The 22,754-nt window shown below is 41.9% G+C and overlaps 1 protein-coding gene across 3 annotated transcripts; it reads left to right on the forward strand.

The window, feature by feature from the left end:
• The first annotated feature begins 11,738 nt into the window (after nucleotides 1-11,738).
• Nucleotides 11,739-22,754, forward strand: LOC106562905 (RING finger protein 122). 3 transcript variants are annotated; one of them, XM_082958062.1, is made up of 5 exons: nucleotides 11,739-12,128; nucleotides 13,335-13,520; nucleotides 18,932-18,977; nucleotides 19,354-19,395; nucleotides 19,545-22,754. In XM_082958062.1, the coding sequence occupies exons 2-5, from the start codon at nucleotides 13,411-13,413 to the stop codon at nucleotides 19,746-19,748; spliced, it is 402 nt and encodes a 133-aa protein (XP_082814188.1). In that variant the 5' UTR covers nucleotides 11,739-12,128; nucleotides 13,335-13,410; the 3' UTR covers nucleotides 19,749-22,754. The 3 variants fall into 3 exon arrangements, with proteins under 3 accessions (XP_082814188.1, XP_082814190.1, XP_082814189.1); XM_082958064.1 differs by having other exon boundaries at nucleotides 11,744-12,128; nucleotides 19,738-22,754; XM_082958063.1 differs by lacking the exon at nucleotides 11,739-12,128 and having other exon boundaries at nucleotides 13,183-13,520.

Here is a 22,754-nt window from a genome sequence, read left to right on the forward strand (position 1 = left end):
AACAATACAGAGGATGTTTAAGAAAATATATTGAACATTTTATTCCAAGACAGTCTCACTGTTGTAACAGTGTGATGTGTAGGTTCAGACACACTCTATGCTGAGTAAAATGTATTTTGTCCAAAAATGCTAAAGTAGGTGTTTCTTGGGAGTGACTTTTCTAAGTCACTCCTTAGTTACCTAAAGTAGCAGGCATCAAAGAAAAATGAAACTAGATCCCTCGCATTCTGGTCTTGACAAAAAAAAAGTAAACTGTCTGGGGATGTTCTCTTCTGCACTGTTCAACCAATCCAGTAAATGTGGAGGAGGAGTTAAGATGGAGTGTACCCTTCTTAACGTTTGAAAGCGGAAGTCACGTCCGCTTTCTTCCATTTCCCCTGAAAACCAGAACATCTGGATATAGAGGACCCTGCTCAGGCTACTCCTTAGAGCAGTCCAATCTCATTTAACCCAGAACTAAAATCTTGTGTCATTTGGTCAGCTGTGGGATTAAATTCTGGGTCCACGTGTCAGAAATTGGAAGTTACGGTTTGCAAAGTCTCCACCCTCGCAAAAGGAAAGTCTCAGCCAAAGCTTTTTTGTGAGAAATTTCAATTGTCAATCTAAACATTTCTAAAGTATTTCTAAAGTATAAATAGCCCACACTTTAGATGAGGCCACGCAAAAAAATTGGCAATATATCACTTTTTGTATTTTTTTTTATGTTCAAATGCTCCAATAAGTTGGTAGTGGTTATCCAATGTAATGCAAGAGTAACACTAATGCACCCCTAGCCTGCCTGAGAACCACTGTATTCACTGGTATTCATTTTCCCAGTCAGGTCAGATTTCCTGCCAGATTTTGTGGCGCGTACAATGAGTGACGTTTTTTCAGTAAGTGAGAAGGCGGTGTGATAGCTAGCTTGCTGAGCCAATGGCAAACATTGCATGGCGGGAATTTTGCTTCACTATTGTTAGAGGAACCGAAATTGGTGCAGTTTGTAAATGTTTTAAAAAATGATGGGGAATGGTAAAAATGCTGTCATTCCAGTGTTGATAGAAAGAAATGTCACAGCTGTATCAAGTAAAGAAAAGGCAAATGTCCTAGGTGGTGCATTTGCAGCAGTGCATAGATGCGAGCAGCTGTGTGATGAAAGTAAGAGGAGACATAGGGAATAGTTAAAGGAGCATGGAGATATTTTAAAGAAAAAAGGGGAGTCGGGAGAAGCTATGGATGCAGAGTTTTCTGTGTTTGAGATGACAACGGCATTGGAGGGCTCTGGGCAGACTGCTCCTGGAGAAAATAGGGTGTGTTATGCAATGTTTAAGCATGTACCGGAACAGTGTGTTGGAAGCAGTGTTAGGGTTGTATAATAAGGTGTGGAGGACTGGGGTGATACCTGCTGGGTGGAAACGTGTGGTGATATTGCCGTTTATAAAACCAGGTAAAGATCCCGCTAGGGCGGGCAGTTATAGGCCTATGACGCTGACATCCAACAAGTGTAAGTTGATGGAAAACATGATAGTGAGTAGGATGATGTTAGGAGTTGGACGTTAGGAGTTTGATGAGCGTAGCACAGAGTGGGTTCAGGAGAGGGAGGTCTGCCATGGATGCCCTGGTGACAGTTAGTACAGAGATAACCAAGGCCCTGACAATAAAAGACACCTCTTTGCAGCCTAACATTTTTACCTTCCTCCTAGAAAACATCATAAAGTAGCACTTGGCCATAGACATCCTAAACCCCCATGTTAGAGACCAATCTTCCACAACTCCCACAGCTTCTTGCATCTTCCTCATCACATATTTCACATTCCCACCTCTCTTCCATACAGCCCCATCATCAACATACAAGGCCACACCCACTCCCTGTCCCACCTCCTTTAATATGTCTTCTATCATCAAGGTGAACAACACCAGACTAACCACATTTCCCTGAGGAGTACAATTGTACACTTCAAACCACATTGACTGTTCTGACCCCACCCGCACCCGTATGACTTGATCGAAAAGGAAGTCCATAATCCGGTTATACAGATGTCCCCCAATGCACTCAACTTGATCAACCTTCCTGGTTACATGGTATCGTAAGCTTTCTCAATGTCAAAATACACAACACACATCACCAGTCAACGGCCCTGAGATTCTGTGTGGTTGCCTTCAGGATGACACTTGTTGAGGAATTGCAGGTGGGGGACTGCCACTGAGGATAAGGCGGGACAAACTTGCATTAGCGTATTGGGTGAGGTTGAAAGGGAGTTCAAATCAAATTTTATTGGTCACATACATATGTTTAGCAAATGTTATTGCTGGTGTAGCGAAGTGCATGTAGAAGGACATCCTGCAATCATGGCAACTGGGGAATGCTCGGAGCTCGGAGTGGGTAAGAAGAGGCTGTACGGGTGGACAGTTGGGCAGAAAGTGATAGAATATGGACTGGGGATAGGGCCGACAATTGCATTAGGGAACGTTCCTCCGTGGCTGTTTCCGAAAACCAAGTGTAGATGTGGATATGATTGAGGGCAGGAGAGAATGGGGTGAGGACGTTAGACGGTGTGTGGAGAGAGATATAGATAATCGGTATGAAGGAGCATGTAAGCGGTTAACTGATTATGTGTCAGTGTATGCGGTCGAGTTGATGGCCATGATTATAGGTTTGAGATGGGCGGAGGAGGTGAAACCACTCAGAGTGGTGATCTGCTCTTATTCGGCTACAGTGTTGAGTGGTGTGGAGATCGGATAGGGGAGACTTGTTTGTGGAGATGATGGTGCTGGTAATGGGATTGAAGAGGATGGGAGTGGTGGTAAGCTTTTGCTGGGTTCTCGCCCATGTGGTGGTTAAAGAAGGCTGATGTGGTGGCTAAGAGTACGGTGAGGAGAGAGGGTGTAGATATTCAGGTCCTACTGGGCTGCAGGGAAGTGAAATCCTTGATCCGAGCAAAAGGGCTTGATCTTTGGCAAAGGGAGTGGGATTCGAGTAGTAAGGGGAGGCAATTTTATCACGTGAACCAGTTAGTTAAGGAAGAGGTGGGGAGTATGGGAAGTATGTGCAAGGAAGTTGTGTAGGGTAGACTACAGTTTGGACACACAGGTTGGAATGCCACGTGTTGGATGATAGGGAGACTTAAAACAGGTTTGTGTGATGAGTGTTTAGTGGAGGAAACAGTGGAGCATGTGTTGATATTTTGTTCATATAGATAGGGAGAGATTGTGTGAAAGGGTTAAAGAGGCTGGACGGGGTTGGGGTTTGGGTGGTGAAGTGGGAGGAAGTGGTGTATAGGGATCTATTTCACTTTCTTAGAGGAACAGGACTAATGAAGAGAATGTCATGTAGATAGGCTGTGACTGGCCTCACACTCCAGTACAGTATTTATTTTTAACCTTTATTTAACTAGGCAAGTCAGTTAAGCAGAAATTCTTATTTACAATGACGGCCTACCCTGAAAAGAAATCAGCCAAGACCAATTTCCAAATGCCTGAAGGTACCACGTTCATCTGTTCAAACAATAGTACGCAAGAATAAACACCATGGGACCACGCAGCTGTCATACCGCTCAGGAAGGAGACGTGTTCTGTCTCCTAAATCAATCCCAGAACAACAGCAAAGGACCTTGTGAAGATGCTGGAGGAAACAGGTACAAAAGTATCTATATCCACCGCAAAACGAGTCCTATATCGACAAAACCTGAAAGGCCGCTCAGCAAGGAAGAAGCCACTGCTCCAAAACCGCCATAAAAAATCCAGACTACAGTTTGCAACTGCACATGGGGTCAAAGATCGTACTTTTTTGGAGAAATGTCCTTTTGTCTGATGAAACAAAATAGAACTGTTTGGCCATAATGACCATCGTTATGTTTGGAAGAAAAAGGGGGTGGCTTGCAAGCCGAAGAACACCATCCCAACCATGAAGCACGGGCGTGGCAGCATCATGTTGTGGGGGTGCTTTGCTGCAGGAGGGACTGGTGCACTTCACAAAATAGATGGCATCATGGGGGTAGGAAAATTATGTGGATATATTGAAGCAACATCTCAAGACATCAGTCAGGAAGTTAAAGCTGTAGGTGTATGTAAACTTCTGACTTCAACTGTAGCTAGCCTGGCTTGTTGACGTTTCTTAGAAGTCAAAAACTGTACCCTACCCTGTTTCTGGGGCAAGTATTTCATGACACTCATTTGCTACAACGAGGGTCAACTTTGTTTCAAAGTTTCATCACGGAATTGTAAAGCGGCACCATTATTGTGGAAACTTTCTCAACTGCACATCTCGAGTTCTTGATCTGAATGCCTCGTCTTTAATCAGCTGTTGTACAAGACATTCTAAAAATAGCTAGTTTTATCTCTGATCTAGGTCAGGGATGATCAACTCCAGTCCTCGGGGGCTTGATTGATGACACACTTTTTCCCCAGCCCCAGCTAACACATGGCTCCAATAATCATTTAATCATGATCTTCAGTTTAGATTGCAATCAGTTTAATCAGATGACCCAAGAATCCCTGAACTGCCACCAGCAACAATGGCTGGGCTGTTACAAGGAGATGTTGCTACGCAACACAGGGTGCAGACAGCAAACTTTGAGCTGGGAACAACCAAAGCTTTCCCTGTTGTCAGACTTGGTGGTTCCCGGGAAATGTGAAAACCTACCGCTTACGAAAAAAGATTGCAGTTAGAGTGCAGTATAACTGCAGTATGCTGCAAATATTGCATCCAAAATAACTTTGCAGTGTAACTGCAGTTAGAGTGCAGTATAACTGCAGTTCAACTGCAGTACAGTGCAATTAAGCTGCGTCCAAAACACCACAGTCGACTGCAGTTACTGCACTTTTACTGCAGTTTCAAAACGGATATATTTTTTGTAAGGGACAGAGTACTCAGAATTGCTGTTGAAATAGGTGGGCCTACAACCGATCATATAAATCATACAAATAAGGGAAGTTTGTCTCGGCAACAATAAACTTGTGTGAGAAATAATAATTGTGCATTTTTTATCATGCATATTAGTCATCATTATTTTACATTTTAGTCATTTAGCAGACGCTCTTATCCAGAGCGACTTACAGTAGTGAATGCATACATTTCATACAATTTCATTTCATGCATTTTCTTTTTTTTTTTTACTGGCCCCCCCGTGGGAATCAAACCCACAACCCTGGCGTTGCACACACCATGCTGGCGTTGCAAACACCATGCTCTACCAACTGAGCCACAGGGAAGGCTACTTTTGGAATGGTTTTAAAATTATTTACCACACTTTTCTCTTTTCCGTGATATCTATGCTCTCAACCTGGTCTCAGATCATTTCATATGATTCTGTATGTAAATCCGAGATACTTCTTTTAGTATGATATGTGATGTCATGTTTGTGGATGTACATCATCCATCTTGCATGATAAGTTAAGAATTACAATTCATATGATATGTTACAAATTTGAAAAAGTAAATCAGTTCAGAATTTTCTAAATGTGCAATATGTTACGAATTTGCTAAATGTATGATATGTTACATATTCCAATTTGTTGTTGCTAATGTCAGCTAGGTGGCTAACGCTAATGTTAGCTACCTGGTTAATGTTAGCTAGGCTAGGGGTTAGGAGTTAGGTTAAAGTGTTAAGGTTAGGGGAAGGGTTCGTTAAAAGGGTTAGGGGAAGGGTAAAGTAACTATATTTTGTATTTGTATTTATTATGGATCCCCATTAGCTACTCTTCCTGGGGTCCAGCAAAATTAAGGCAGTTTATACAATTTTAAAACAATACAATACATTCACAGATTTCACAACACACTGTGTGCCCTCAGGCCCCTACTCCACCACTACCACATATCTACAGTACTAAATCATGGGTATGTGTAGTGCATATGTTATCGTATGTGTGTGTGTGTGTGTGTGTATGCATGTGTCTGTGCCAATGTTTGTGTTGTTTCACAGTCCTGCTGTTCCATAAGGTGTTTTTTTATCTTTATTAGCTCTCTATGTACATCCAGGGGCCAGCCGTCCTGCCCTGTTCTGAGCCAATTGCAAAGTCCTTTTTTGTGGCACCTGACCACACGACTGAACAGTAGCCAAGGTGCGACAAAACTAGGGCCTTAAGGACCTGCCCTGTTAAGAAGGCAGAGCATCGCTTTATTATAGACAGACTTCTCCCCGTCTTAGCTACTACTGCATCAATATGTTTTGACCATGACAGTTTACAATCTAGGGTTACTCCAAGCAGTTTAGTCCTCTCAACTTGCTCAATTTCCACATTATTTATTACAAGATTTAGTTGAGGTTTAGGGTTTTTGTGAGTGTTTTGTTTCAAATACAATGCTTTTAGTTAAAGTAGTAAGTAGTTGAAAAGTTGCTAATTAGTTCAAATGCAAAAGTTGTCCGTGAAGAGATTAGAACACGCAACCATTATGTTAGCTAGATGTTCGCATTATACGCCTACCCACCCTCCTTTATACGCCTACCCACCCTCCTTTATACGCCTACCCATCTTTTTCCAGCAATCTGCAGTATGCTTCTAGGGAAGGATTTCTGTATCTGGGCGTACAAAAGGTGGACTTGGCTCGAAAGGGTTTTTTCGTTCTGTGGGAAATGCAATTCTCTATTGTGTCACCCATAGCCTGAACACCCTTATCACCCATACTTGACACATCCACATTTGGACTCTTATCAATAATGGAGCAGAAGACCTCCCTAAGTCTCAAAGTACAAAATACATTTTGAAACTGTATTGTTGTGTCAAAGTCATTACATGACGCATTGGGGATGAAAGGCAAGCCTTTACTCAAGGCCAGCTGACATGAAGTGCTTATGGGACATGAAGAAGCATTCTGACTCCATGTCCAATAGCGGCCTTGCTCTGTTCTTCTTGCCCCTACGACACTTCGTCCATGTCCATGGTGCTGCTGAGCCCTCTTGGGCCATTGAGGGTTTCCTCTTCCCCCTCGCTTGAGTCCTAAAAAATATCCACTCCCTTGGGAATCATAGCTAGAATCCGAATCTACATCAAGAGAAGATACACTCGAGTGCAGAGGTGGGGTAGCCTGTAGTGGGTTTTCTCTGACGTCACTGCGCATCTGTCTACTGCTTCACCTGGGATTGTCCTCCCACTACGAATGGAAAACCATGCAGTTTATTACACTACAGATTAAATAATTTGTGATGAATTTCACAGGGTGGTGAAAGTGCACGGTGATCTTGTTGCGCCTTTCCAATAAATATTGAGGGTTTGATTCTGGTGACATGATGATCAATGCTTGACTGCCATTTGACAAATAAAAATATTCTCGTTCTTATCCATAATAATCTCATTGTGCAGACTAGCCTACCCGCACTGTATCTGCAAACTGTTGGCTAGAGTGCACATGTCAAGACCAGAGTAGGCACATTTACTATTTAACACAACAGTTTTTGTGACAAAACTATCGGTAGAGTTGAAAATGTGATGGATATACATTGAACTTGATTTGTTTTCAGTACATGACAACTTAAACGAAGTACATTTCGTGTGCAATAGTCTTCACGCACATATTTATTTTCTGTAAAAAAATCAGTTTGGTGAAAACACCACTGGTGGGAAAATGTGCATGAAAATCCATAGCTACAAAATCAAAATTGGTACACTGGGTTTCCACTAGATAACACAGCCACAAATCTCAGAGCGTTTGAAGATGCTATGTCAGTAGCGACAACTAAAATATGCACGTTGTTTTTAAATATTCTAATGAAAATCTGTTGCCAATTGGATGGAAACCTAGCTGTTGTTGCTCAAATGCAATTGAGTTATCTTCAATCCACAGTCACAAATGAACAAACTTTGTTGGGTAGTCACAAATTAACACAGCTACAAAGTCTCAGAGCGTTTGTTGATGCTACGCCATTATTTTTTTTATTTAACTAGGCAAATCAGTTAAGAACAAATTCTTATTTACAATGATGATCTACCCCGGCCAAACCCTAATCCCGACGACGTTGGGCCAATTGTGAGCCGCCCTATGGGAGCGACAACGAATGAGAACTGGGTTTTTTGGGATATCGTATTCAACTCTAGAAGAAATATTGCCTTCTTGCCAGAGGGGTCTCTAAACCTGTACACACATTGTCATGCAGTGCAGGTTTAACAAAAGATTAGTAAATGCTTAATTACAAGCTCTTAACCAACAATGCAGTGACTATGCATAGATAATAAACAGTGAGTAGCAGCAGTGTAAAAACAAAGGGGGAGGGGGAGTGTCAATGTAAATAGTCCGGGTGGCCATTTTATTAATTGTTCAGCAGTCTTATGGCTTGGGGGGTAGAAGCTGTTAAGGAGCCTTTTGGACATAGACTTGGCGAACCGGTATCGCTTGCTGTGCAGAGTTTCCCGAGTCGTAGTGGGAGGACCACACACCATATTTGTATCGTGTATCAAATAAAAATCTAAAGTTCAATGTGTTTCCATCACAGTTTCACCTCTATCCATAGTTTTGTCACAAAAAACGGTTGCATTAAATAGCAAATGTGCCTAGTCTGGTTTTCGCACATGAGTTCTAGCCAACAGCTCACAGACACAGTTGTGCAAGTACGTTGTGCGAGTTGACTAATCTACATGATAAGGATAAGAGCGAGAATATTTTTATTTGTCAAACGGCAGTCAAGCATCGATCCTCATGAGACCCTCAATATTTATTGGAAAGCAGCATCAAGCTGATCACCGTGCACTTTCTTTTGTTATTTTGTTAAAAAAATAATACTTTTACCCCTTTTTCTCCCTAATTTCGTGGTATCCAATTGGTAGTTACAGTCTTGTCTCGTCGCTGCAACTCCCGTACGGACTCGGGAGAGGCGAAGGTCGAGAGCCGTGCGTCCTCCGAAACACAACCCAGCAAAGCCACACTGATTCTTGACACAATGCCCGCTTAACCCGGAAGCCAGCCGCACCAATGTGCCTGAGGAAACACCGTACACCTGGCACTTTCACACCCTGTGAAGTTCATCAGAACTTCTTTCATCGGCACCCTAATAAACTGCATGGTTTCCCAAGTCGTAGTGGGAGGACCACACACCATATTTGAATTTGTATTGATATTTTATTAGGGATCCCCAATAGCTGCTGTCTTCTTCCTGGAGTGCAAACACATTAAGACACTTATATTACACACAAAACAAAATATAAAACAGCAAACACTGTTACACCACCACATTTCTACAACACAAAATGTATGATACCACTATACAACAATATTACAATGTACATGTGTAGAGAGTGTGTGCTAGCGCCCGTATGTGTATACGTGTGCCTGTACCTGTATGTGTGTCTCTTTACAGTCCTCGCTGTTTCATAATGTGTATTTTTATCTGTTTTTTAAATCTGATTGTACTGCTTGCATAAGTTACCTGATGTGGAATAGAGTTCAATGTAGTCATTGCTCTATGTAGTACTGTGCGCTTCCCAAATTGACTCCAAATTGACTTTGATATGATGGTTATTATATCAATATTTGTGCATAAAGGCGTTTCCACCGCCATTTCCCAAATAATACGTTTTACTCACACAAAAATATCCCACCAGATCGAGTGAACAGATGATCTGTCTGCATATATAAAATGACACAAAAATGTCCTGTTTCCATCCCAGCTGTCACGATTTGTTTTATACAATATGATTTAAAAATATATATTATTTAACCTTTATTTAACTAGGTGGATTCATTGAAAGGACAAAAACCGAGAGTGAAAATAAGTTGTTTGACCAAAGAAACTTTGACATTTTACATTTTAGTCATTTAGCAGACGCTCTTATCCAGAGCGACTTACAGTAGTGAATACATACATTTCATACATTTTTTTCACCGTACTGGTCCCCCGTGGGAATCGAACCCACAATCATGACGTTGCAAACACCATGCTCTACCAACTAAGCCACACGGGGGACAAGCATGGAGCATGGTTGTAAACATCAACTGAATGATTCCAAAACCATTTTCAATACGTTTGAATTCTTCATATTATCATACAATTCAATATATTTTGTTTACCTTTTTTTTTACTTGCATTACTACACTTTCGCTTTAAATCCAAAATTAAATCTAGAATCGGCTTCTTATATCGCAACAAAGCATCCTTCACTCATGCTGCCAAACATACCCTCGTAAAACTGACCATCCTACCGATCTTCGACTTTGGTGATGTCATCTATAAAATAGCCTCCAACACTCTACTCAACAAACTGGATGCAGTCTATCACAGTGCCATCCGTTTTGTCACCAAAGCCCCATACACTACCCACCATTGCAACCTGTACGCTTTCGTTGGTTGGCCCTCGCTTCATACTCGTCGCCAAACCCACTGGCTACAGGTTATCTACAAGTCTCTGCTAGGTAAAGCCCCGCCTTATCTCAGCTCACTGGTCACCATAGCAGCACCCATTCGTAGCACACGCTCCAGCAGGTATATGTCACTGGTCATCCCCAAAGCCAATTCTTCCTTTGGTCGTCTTTCCTTCCAGTTCTCTGCTGCCAATGACTGGAACGAACTGCAAAAATCTCTGAAGCTGGAAACACTTATCTCCCTCACTAGCTTTAAGCACCAGTTGTCAGAGCAGCTCACAGATCACTGCACCTGTACATACAGTAGCCCATCTGTAAACAGCCCATCTATCTACCTACCTCATCCCCATACTGTATTTATTTATTTATCTTGCTCCTTTGCACCCCAGTATCTCTACTTGCACATTCATCTTCTGCACATCTACCATTCCAGTGTTTAATTGGTATATTGTAATTACTTCGCCACCATGGCCTATTTATTGCCTTAACTCCCTTATCTTACCTCATTTGCACTCACTGTATATATACTTTTTGTTTTCTTTTGTTCTACTGTATTATTGACTGTATGTTCTGTTTATTGCATGTTTACTCTGTGTTGTTGTATGTGTCAAAATTGCTATGCTTTATCTTGGCCAGGTTGCAGTTGCAAATGAGAACTTGTTCTCAACTAGCCTACCTGGTTAAATAAAGGTGAAATAAAAATTTTAAAAAATAATAATAATAATAATGTTTATACATTTACATATTTTTTTTTTCTTTTGGTACAATTATTTTGAACTCAAATTGGCTCAATAGGAGAAGGTGAGGAAAAATGATTTGTTTCCACTTTATACCTCTACAGGGTTGGTGGGCTGAGCTGAACGCAGGACGGTTGAGCTAATGTAGGTTAATGTGATTAGCATGAGGTTGTAAGTAACAAGAACATTTCCAAGGACATAGACATATCTGATATTAGCAGAAAGCTTAAATTCTTGTTACTCTAACTGCACTGTCCAATTTACAGTAGCTATTACAGTGAAAGAATACCATGCTATTATTTGAGGAAAGTGCACAGTTATGAACTTGAAATGTTATTTATAAACCAATTAGGCACATTTGGACAGACACACAACATTTAACAGAAATGCAATGGTTCATTGGATCAGTCTAAAACATTGCCCATACACTGCTGCCACCTAGTGGCCAAAATCTACATTGCGCCTGGATTCCTAAATCATATATTGGCCATTCTCTTGCATTTCAAAGATGATGGTACAAAAACAAAAACGCATGGTTTCTTCTTTGTATTATCCTTTACCAGATCGAATGTGTTATATTCTCCTACATTCATTTCACATTTCCACAAACTTCAGTGTTTCCTTTCAAATGGTATCAAGAATATGCATATAATTGCTTCAGGTCCTGAGCCACAGGCAGTTAGATTTGGGTAAGTCATTTTAGGCGAAAACTGAAAAAGAAAGGGGCGGATCCTTAAATTAATAGGCTTCCCTTACGGAATTAGCTGTACCGGTAATGTTGTGTATGACAATACCAAGGCAGGACTTCTCGCGTTACGAAAATAACAACAGATGTAGAATCCAGAAGTAAAATTGGCTACGGATGTGCATATGTCAACTTTTTTCTTTGTCTTTTTTTAAAGTCGCAAATGACCAGTATATCTCATGGCAACATTTTCATCTTTATGTCTGTTTTGGTTGGGACATTGGAAAAGAAGGACCATAGCGAGAGAGAGAAATTCCTACCGAAGGAAGAATGTATAGTCCAGCTGTGAGCCGCATCCATTCACGACGAACCACTGGTGTTAATGAAGAATAAACATGTTCTACCATCGAGGGGCAGTCTGTGAGCCTTCTTCGTTATAACGGTAATAATTTTACGCATAACACATTTGTTTCTGTTAACGTTTCTTGTTTTTCATAACATTTACTTAATCACTGTGTGCATTGTTTTGATGGTTTTGCAAGATCAAGTTATGAGCTGACACCACTGTGACTTTTTTATTTTACTGTATGATATGCTCAATTTTCGCTCATAACACCAGGTCTACTTGCATCACTTTATGTAATCGTTTCTATTACTAACACATTGGAAATTTTGACGACATATATCCTCTGTTGAAAATAAATTATATGATATTCAGTAATGGTATGTCATTGTCCCTTGGTGACTTTACGTCACTGTAAGTATGCGGTGTGCGCAACTTCTCTTGTGTGCGCAGATAGTTCTTGATATCCAAGTCTGTTTTATGGTAAGTTGAGACAACAGACAATAGTAAACTTATTGATTCTATCCTTTATATTACACACACTTATACATTTGCCTTCAAATTATCTTGGGGAAAAAAGTGGATTAAGTGTTTGGAAATCACAGTCTCTTCTAACAGTGACCCACACCAACATCCGTGCTTCAGAATGCACGCACACTGCGCGCACACACACATGCAGTGTGATCTCTGTTCTCTCAACCAATAAACTGAACACGTGCTGCTTGACCAATAGAGTTTAGGAATATAAACAGTCTGTAGGCAAGGGCTTACCTAGGGCAGTGTGTGCACGCATGTGAGCAGGTTGTTGTACTTGGACCAGGGCCTGAAAATACAGCTATTCTGTATTCATGCTGTACAGGCGTTCATGCTGTACAGTCGTACATCAGAAGACTAGGGCATCAGTAAACCCATATAGACAATAGTCACAGATTTGGATCAGCTCACCTTCCCCAATCCCACCTAACATTACATACAAACTGCCCTTAGATCAGTGTCTATTGGTAACTTCAAGTCTTTGGGGTCTACAATATCTTGCCAGCTGCACAGCACCTGAGCTACAGTATGTCTCGCCACAGACTGCATCACTTCCTGCTTTGTCAGCGCCTGTTGTCTTCTCCCTCACCCACAACAGAGACGGGCTGGGTTTCTTACTGTGTGTGTGTGTGTTGTGTTGTGTTGTGTTGTGTTATTCTGGTGTGAGTGCCGTGCGTTTGTTTGCATCCTTGCATTCTTTTTTTGTAATCAACATTCTTAACGTGCACGCTTTTCTGAAATTATTGAATGTTTGTGTGTGTCTCCCTCCAGGGTGTGTGTGTCTGGTTCACTGTCAGAGGGGAAGAATCATAGGTCACAGCAGGTCGGGGGCTAGAGGTTAGGGATCATGTCTGCCGTGGCGTTCCAGGACTTTCCTCTCAACATCTACATGGTCATCTTCGGGACAGGAGTCTTCGTCTTCATCCTCAGCCTCATCTTCTGCTGCTACTTCATCAGGTAAACATATCCCTCCATCTTTTTATCTATTTGTCTGTCTGTCTGTCTGCTAGTGTTGCACGGTATACCGAAACTTCCATACCTTTTTTATACTAAAATGTGAAAAACGGTTGGGTACTAGAATTGTGGTTACTCTCGGTAATTGTGCAAAATGTGTCTCACGGATCAAGTCTGTCTATCAGCGCAGCCGATGTCCCCCACAGAGCACACTGTGCCTACTCTACATACTTATTGATAGTCTGCACTGGGAATCTGGGCTGCATCATTTTTAGCTCCCCACTCATGCTGCACAGAAGTTACACACTTGAATAATGTGACATGGCATATAAAAATGTACTGTTAATTACTGTTCACAAAACAATTTCCATATAGACTAGAATAACTTTACAATGCAAGAAGACACCAGCTTTGTAGGCCAACTTTCCTTGCAGTCTGTGAAATCCAGGATCCTTTGGATGTCACCTACCCCATTGAATTTTAAATGAAAAAGGGCTAAGTTTAGGGTAAGCGTTAAGGTTAGGTTTTAGGGTAGGGACATCCCAAGGATTCAGGGTTGCACTGACCCTTTCCCTGCTAGCTTACAGCTGAAACTATCATCAATTCACTACCCTCGTACTTTCTTTGTGATAATATCCAAACCATACCGCAAAATATGTTGATTTCAAAGCTGATTGCCACCAAAAACTTTATTCATTCACTTAATCGGTCTCCCTCACATCTCTCCCTCAGCGAACTGAGGCTGAGGGCTCTGGCTCATGAATGAGTCATTACTGGTTAAAGAGACAGCACACACTTTTATAAAAGAAGCCACTTCTATGCAAATGTTGATCAGTACAATGAAATAAATGCCACATGGAAATCAATCCCATGAAATCAGTTAAAATAAGCACAATAACTCAATGCATGCGCATACACATTTATGGTAAATAATGCAAGTGACTTCAATGGCTAATTTCTCTGAACAGGGGGACAACACCAGATTCACATGGAATGCGTTACAGTACGAAGGATGAAGAAACAATACTCCCAGCAGCAGCTGCATATTACTTGTCAGATATAGAGAACTGATACTGTATACTGGTTGTTGGTGTGGGGTAGGCATGGGGTGTTGTGGCTTTTGATACTTTTATTGGATTCCTCATGTCTTACTCATTGTTAGGAGGAATGGTGGTCCAAATCGAATGTTAGGTACTGTATTTATGGAAGACTATATTTTTATTCATTTTATTTAACCTTTATTTAACTAGGCAAGTCAGTTAGGAACAAATTCTTATTTACAATGATGGCCTAGCAAAAGGCAAAAGGCCTCCTGCGGGGACAGGGTTCTGGGGTTAAATATAAAAAATAAATACAATATAAATATAGGACAAAACACACATCACAACGAGACAACACAACGCTACATAAAGAGAGAGACCTAAGACAACAACATAGCAAGGCAGCAACACATGACAACACAGCATGGTAGAAACACAATATAACAACAAAATGGTAGCAACACAACATGGTAGCAGCACAAAACATGGTACAAACATTATTGGGCACAGACTACAGCACAAAGGACAAGAAGGTAGAGACAACAATACATCATGCAAAGTAGCCACAACTGTCAGTAAGAGTGTCCATGATTGAGTCTGAATGAAGAGATTGAGATAAAACTGTCCAGTTTGAGTGTTTGTTGCAGCTCGTTCCAGTCGCTAGCTGCAGCGAACTGAAAAGAGGAGCGACCCAGGGATGTGTGTGCTTTGGGAACCTTTATGTGACTGGCAGAACGGAGGATGAGGGCTGCAGTAGATATCTCAGATGGGGGGAGGGAGGCCTAAGAGGGTTTAATAAATAAGCATCAACCAGTGGGTCTTGCGACGGGTATACAGAGATGACCAGTTTACAGAGGAGTATAGAGTGCAGGGATGTGTCCTGTAAGGAGCATTGGTGGCAAATCTGATGGCCGAATGGTAAAGAACATCTAGCCGCTCGAGAGAACCCTTACCTGCCGATCTATAAATTATGTCTCAGTAATCTAGCATGGGTAGGATGGTCATCTGAATCAGGGTTAGTTTGGCAGCTGGGGTGAAAGAGGAGCAATTACGATAGAGGAAACCAAGTCTAGATTTAACTTTAGCCTGCAGCTTTGATATGTGCTGAGAGAAGGACAGTGCACCGTCTAGCCCTACTCCCAAGTACTTGTATGAGGTGAGTAACTCAAGCTCTAAACCCTGAGAGGTAGTAATAACACCTGTGGGAAGAGGGACATTCTTCTTACCAAACCACATGACCTTTGTTTTGGAGGTGTTCAGAACAAGGTTAAGATTAGAGAAATATTTTTGGACACTAAGAAAGCTTTGTTGTAGAGCGTTTAACACAAAATCCAAGGAGGGGCCAGCTGAGTATAAGACTATCATCTGCATATAAATGGATGAGAGAGCTTCCTACTGCCTGAGCTATGTTGTTGATGTAAATTGAGAAGAGCGTGGGGCTTAGGATCGAGCCTTTGTGTAGTCCCTTGCTGACAGGCAGTGGCTGAGACAGATGATTTTCTGACTTTATACACTGCATTCTTTGAGAGAGGTAATTAGCAAACCAGCACGAAGACCCCTCAGAGACACCAATACTCCTTAGCCCGGCCCACAAGAATGGAATGGTCTACCGTATCAAAAGCTTTGGCCAAGTCAATAAAAATAGCAGCACAATATTCCTTAAAATCAAGGGCAATGGTGACATCATTGAGCACCTTTAAGGTTGCAGTAACATATCCATATCCTGAGCAGAAACCGGTTTGCATACCTGCGGGAATACTATAGACATCAAGAAAGGCAGTCAGTTGATTATTGACAAGTTTTTCCAGCTGACAGCTGAGGAAACTGTGGGTTTGCACAAATCAAAGAATTTCTGCACAAACTGTCAGAAACCGTCTCAGGGAAGCTCATTTGCATGCTCATCATCCTCACCAGGGTCTTGACCCGACTGCAGTTCGGCGTTGTAACCGACTTCAGTGGGTAAATGCTCACCTTCGATGGCCATTGGCACACTGGAGAAGTGTGCTCTTCATGGATGAATCCGGGTTTCAACTGTAGCAGGCAAATGGCATTGGCGTTGTGTGGTATGGCGTTGTGTGGGCGAGCGGTTTGCTGATGTCAATATTGTGAACAGAGTGCCCCATGGTGGTAGTGGGGTTATGGTATGGGCTGGCATAAGCTATGGACAATGAGCACAATTGCATTTTATTGATGACAATTTCAATGCATAGAGATACTGTGACGAGACCCTGAGGCCCATTGTCATGCCATTCATCCACCGCCATCACCTCATGTTTCAGCATGGTAATGCACAGGCCCATGTCACAAGGATCTCTACACAATTCCTGGAAGCTGAAAATGTCCCAGTTCTTCCATGGCCTGTATACTCATCAGACATGTCACCCATTGAGCCTGTTTGTGATGCTCTTGATCCACATGTACCACAGTGTTCCAGTTCCCACCAATATCCAGAAACTTCACATGGCCATTGTAGAGGAGTGTGACAACATTCCACAGGCCACAGTCAACAGCCTGATCAACTCTATGCGAAGGAGATGTGTCGCGCTGCATGAGTCAAATGGTGGTCACACCAGATACTGACTGGTTTTCTGATCCATGCCACTACCTTTTTTTAAAGGTATCTGTGACCAACAAAATCTGTATTCCCAGTCATGTCAAATCCATAGATTTCCTTATATGAACTGTAAGTCAGTAAAATCTTACAAATTGTTGCATGTTGCGTTTATATTTTTGTTCAGTGTAGATCCCCATGGATCTTGAAATGTCAGCAATGTGTTTGCATGAGTGTGTGTGTGTGTGACTGTTATTACTGTTACTGTGACTAAGGCTTCTCTAAAAAGCTCTTTAGAATGAGGTCCAGGCTATTGTTGTCATGGGGGACTCCTCACCCGTCCCTCAGTTTCCTCTGTCCTTAAGTATTTCCCAACTCAAACAATCAGCTGCAGATGATTATCAGCCTGGTTTGTCCCTGAGTCTATTTAAGGCCTCAGGCAGCAGCCCCACGGTTGGAAGTAAATGTAGGGTCCTCCTCCTATCCTGAACCTCCCACACATAGGGCCCTATAAAATCTGCGAAGCAGAGAACGCGGGACGGGATCACGGAATCCAGACATTAAAACGGAATTCAACAATATTCAAAATTGTATTTAACTTAGTAGGGAATCAACTAAATGTATTGAAAATGAATTAATTTGCCCAAGTTTATCATAAGACTATAAATAGTGATTCGTATTTCCTGAAACTTTCTGAAGAGTCAACGAGAATTGCTCTGGTCTGTGAAATGTGCAGTGCGTGTGTCTACCACATTGTGTAGCCTTTAGCGATGATGCTAATGAAAAGTCTTCTGGTAGATAGAAATTTGCCTTTCCCAAAAACCTCAATCAAATGTTAACTACAAAGTAACCTATGCTTACCTGGCAGAATTATAACATTATTATTTGCATCAATCCAGTGGGTATTTGTTTTGCAAACTCTACCGTCACAACAAAAAAAACACTAGACAACAGCCTCTTGCTAGTTGCACACTGCAATTAAAGGGTAACTACACACAAAAATCGAAATTTCTCTATTTATCCCAGACCTCAAAAAGTGGTCTCCTGATGTGGTTTAAGCATTGTTGTGGACTCACAAAACTTCTAAATTGGATGGTCTATTTTCAAAAAGTGTGATTTTGAGAGCGAAAACCAAAGAAAAAACTGAAAAAGGAAATCTGAAATAACTAAATGGAGAAAACAGAATTTGGGAAAAACTAAACGGAATCAGGCAAAAAATAAAACTGATATTATAGGGCCCTACACACACGTATACAAACACACACAGTAGACAAATGCACATTCACACACACACATGCACATTTTAAGACACGAATAGAAGGATGAATGTCTATTGTTTTCGTCTGTGTTGTGACAAAGAGGATATACCACAGTGGTAACTGGAGACTGCTCTGGCTCTGAAGAGTTATTGAGCCTTAATGAAGTGAGATTGTGTTCAGTGTGAACAACACAGCACTGTGTCCAGGGTATGACCCTCTTTGCTCCACAATGTGGTCCTTTCAAAGTGGCAGAGAGGAAAGGAGAGGCATTATGCCCATTGAAACTGAGTTGGCACAGCGGGCACGAGTCCCTTTACTACATCTGTTTGATGAAAACGTGCTACCGTATATGGTCATTTTTACACAGAATTATTATTTGGCGATCAGTGCACGTTAAAAGTAAAAATAAAATTTTGACTAGGGCCAATCGTTTCAGCTTATGTACCTCTAGGGTGATTACAGACAGGTTCATTGATGAAACCACTGTCTGTCCCTACGTCTGCCTGTCTTCTTACTCAGTTGTACTAAAAGTCTCTCCTCTCTTTCTGCTCTCCTCCCTCCCAGTAAACTGAGGCACCAGGCTCAGCGAGAGAGGTTTGGATACAAAGCGGTAAGCCACGTCACAACACCACAAAAAAAGTCACATTCCTGAACTGTCTTCTATAAGTCAGTCATGTTCAACACACTGCACGTATAACACAATTACTTCATGACACGTTTGCATACAAACTCAGGGTGCCTTCCAGGTCACCTTTTTTGCAGTCGTGCTGTGCATATAATCAGAAGCACAATGCCTGGAGAATTGTTTAAAATCTCAGGAATACATTACAGAAATATATTGTAACTGCAATGAAGACCGCCCCACATCAATCCTCAAAAACATTCCACTGATCTTTTAAACACCCCTTCATCTTGTGAATAGAAAACCTGTTTCATTCCATATTTGTCTCACAATTCTAGCGGTAATCACTGATGCTTTTTCACAGGTGGTATTCAAAGGGGATACAAAGAAACTGAATCTACACGGGGTAAGTTTGTTATTCTTCTTTCCATTATGCTTCTGTTTAGTGCAGATGCTTTTTACACTCTCCAACCACCTTCTCTCTCTCGCTCTCGCTCCCCTGGTTTCTCTCTCTTTCTCTCTCCATTGCTCTCCCTCTACTTCTCTCCATCACAGCACACATGTGCAGTGTGCTTGGAGGACTTCAGAGTGAAAGATGAGCTAGGAGTGTTGCCATGCCAACATGCCTTTCACCGGAGGCAAGTGTCGCCTCACCTCACACCAAGCAGATGGAATTTATGTGTCAGATGTGTGTGTCTGTGTGTGCGTGTGTATATTTGTCTCACTGAATTGTTGTTTGCCCCTGTAGTTGCCTGGTGAAGTGGCTGGAGGTGCGCTGTGTGTGTCCCATGTGTAACAAGCCCATCACTGGACCACCTGAACATCACCACAGCCTGGGCACACTACTGGATGAACTGGTGTAGCGCATTGCTATGGCGATACAGTTCGAACGGAGTGGTGTTACGTTGCTATGACAACACAGTTGGAATAGACTGGTCTAACAGACCATACGGACTATACGTCGTTAAAGTGAATTTACCGGACAAACTGTTCTTAAGGTCCAGGGAGATAACCACAACAATGGAGAAAAAAATATTCAGATTTCAGACCCTCATGTGTTGATAACGAGACGGGACCCAGAGCATTATGGGTACTGTCATATATCATACTCAAGTGGAGTCAGTCATTTAATGACTGACTGCCCAAACCTCTACAGTGCTCACTCAACCAGTTTCAGGAATGAGTGCAGGATTCCCAAACCAAACTCTTGGACTAAAATTTCCCTCTCAACCCTCAGTCACTGTCTGGACGAGGGGCTACCTGTTGAGGGAGAACTTCAGGTAACTCATGGGCCACATTGCAGAACGCCCAGATAAAGAAATATGATGTAGAACAGACATGGCTCTCTGAAATGTAGAGTGAGGAATCATGTCAGCTCTATTTGTGGCATTTCTATCTGCAACATCCAGTATGTTGCACCCTGGGGATGATGAAATACATTTATTATTATTGTGACACGTTTCCTGCCGACTACACTGTGGGTGTGTGTGTGCGTCTGACAGATCTGCATCCTGCTTATATTAAGTGTGACACACTCCTGTTTTGACCTGTCAGAGGAACCGACAACGACAATGTATTTATTCTGACCAGTATTTCCTATAGATTTGCCAAACAAGCCTTTGCAGTTTATTGTATTTAGAATGAAGAGATATTTGAACGCATTCCTTTCTGCATGGTAAACTGAACTGAAGCACTGCCCAATAGCTAAGTCGACATTCCCTACATGTACATTGCAAAGATTTTTCTATTCAAATGGAAATAATAAGACTATCTGCTTTTGTAAATATGAGAAAAAGTCTATGGGTCCTGATTTGTTCTATGTCCTACCGTGTTTCTGGTGTGTGAATGAACAGTCCTCTACTGTGTATGTAGAGGCAGGAGGAAGAGAAACACACCTCACCTGCCTTAAACCCCCTCTCACCTCTGGGTCTGCTCTGAGATACGACATGGGCCATGACCCAATACTTCAACCATTCCCCTTCCGCAAAGTAATCACTGACCTTCCACTACATAGCTTCCATCAATACAGTCAAGTCAGATCTGTGACTATTTAGTAAAAGAGGTTGAAAGGGTGCATTTTTTAAAGTATTGGAACAGGTCCATGGATTTTACAGTCCTGTTTCAGTTGCCATGTTTGTGCTCCTGTGAATGTTTCAGGGGTCACTTCTCAACACCATCCATCTCTTCATCACAGAGTGTTATTAATGGACTGCCCTCATACGAACAGTTACACCATGAAGCCTGGAAGGGTCACTAGACTATTGTCACTAGAGGGCCAGTCTGTCTCTGCTTTTACCGTACTTGACATGACAATTACAAAGGAGTTGGCTGAAGCAGGCACCCAAGCTACTAAGTGGCCAGGCTAGAGCGAACAAGTGACAATATTTAATGGGAACTGACAAACAAATTTGTGTGCCATCTGTTAGGGGTTAACCCTTTACACTCGTACCTGTATACCGGTTGAAAAGTGAGTATTTGGACACTGATAAGCGCCTAAATTGGAACACAGTGGCTGTACAGTAACTTGCTATACATGACGTCAGAGCTCAGGGTCTCCACTTCATAGCTCTGTATGGGTTTTGACTGACAGCGGTTCTGAACTTGACCGCTGCGCTCGACAAGAAGTACAAATCAAAATAAATGTGTATTTGTCACGTAAACGTTTACATTTTAGTCTTTTAGCAGACGCCCTTATCCAGAGCGACGTGAGTGCATACATTTTCATACTTTTTCCATACAACAGGTGTAGACTAACAGTGAAATGGTTACTTATGGGTCCCACTTACTTATGGATTCCAACAATGCGGAGTTAAGATAAAGATCAAAAATACATTTTTTTTAAATGAAATAGGGACATGAGGAATAAATACACACTGAGTAAAAGTATACATGTAAAAGTGTAATAATGTAAAAGTGTAATGAGTAAAAGTAACATGGATTTATACAGGGAGTACCAGGTCGATGTGCAGGGGTACAAGGTAATTGAGGTTGCTATGTACATATACACTGAGTGTACAACACATTAGGAATACCTGCTCTTTCCATGACATAGAATGACCAGGTTAATCCAGGTGAAAGCTATGAGCCCTTCTTGATGTCACTTGTTAAATACACTTCAATCAGTGTAGATGAAGGGGAGGTGATAGGTTAAAGAAGGATTTTTAAGCTTTGAGACAATTGAGACATGGATTGTGAAGTGCCATTCTGAGGGTGAATGGGCAAGATAAACGATTTTGTCTTTGAACAGGGTATGGTAGTAGGCGCCAGGCACACCGGTTTGAGTGTATCAAGAACTGCAACAGTGTTGGGTCTTTCACACTCAACAGCTTCCCCTGTGTATCAAGAATGGTCCACCACCCAAAGGACATCCAGCTGACTTGACAACTGTATTTATTATAGATCCCCATTAGCCAACGCAGCAGATACTCTTCCTGGGGTCCAGCAAAATTCAACTGTGGGAAGCTTGGAGTCAACATGGGCCAGCATCCCTGTGGAACGCTTTCGACACCTTGTAGAGTCCATGCCCCCGACAAACTGAGGCTATTCTGAGGGCAAAAGGGGGTGCAACTCAATATAAGGAAGGTGTTCCTAATGTATGGAACATTCAGTGTAGGTAGGGGTAAAGTGACTAGGCAACAGGATAGATAAGACACAGTAGCAGCAGCGTATGTGGTGTCAGTATTCATGTGTGTGTATGGGCGTACGTAGTGTGTGAGTCCAGTGTGTGTGCATAGTGCAAGAGAGTTAGTAGGAGGATCTGAGGGC

Source organism: Salmo salar, chromosome 11 (assembly GCF_965601325.2).
Source record: "Salmo salar chromosome 11, fSalSal1, whole genome shotgun sequence".
In the NCBI taxonomy this organism is placed as follows: Eukaryota; Metazoa; Chordata; class Actinopteri; order Salmoniformes; family Salmonidae; genus Salmo; species Salmo salar.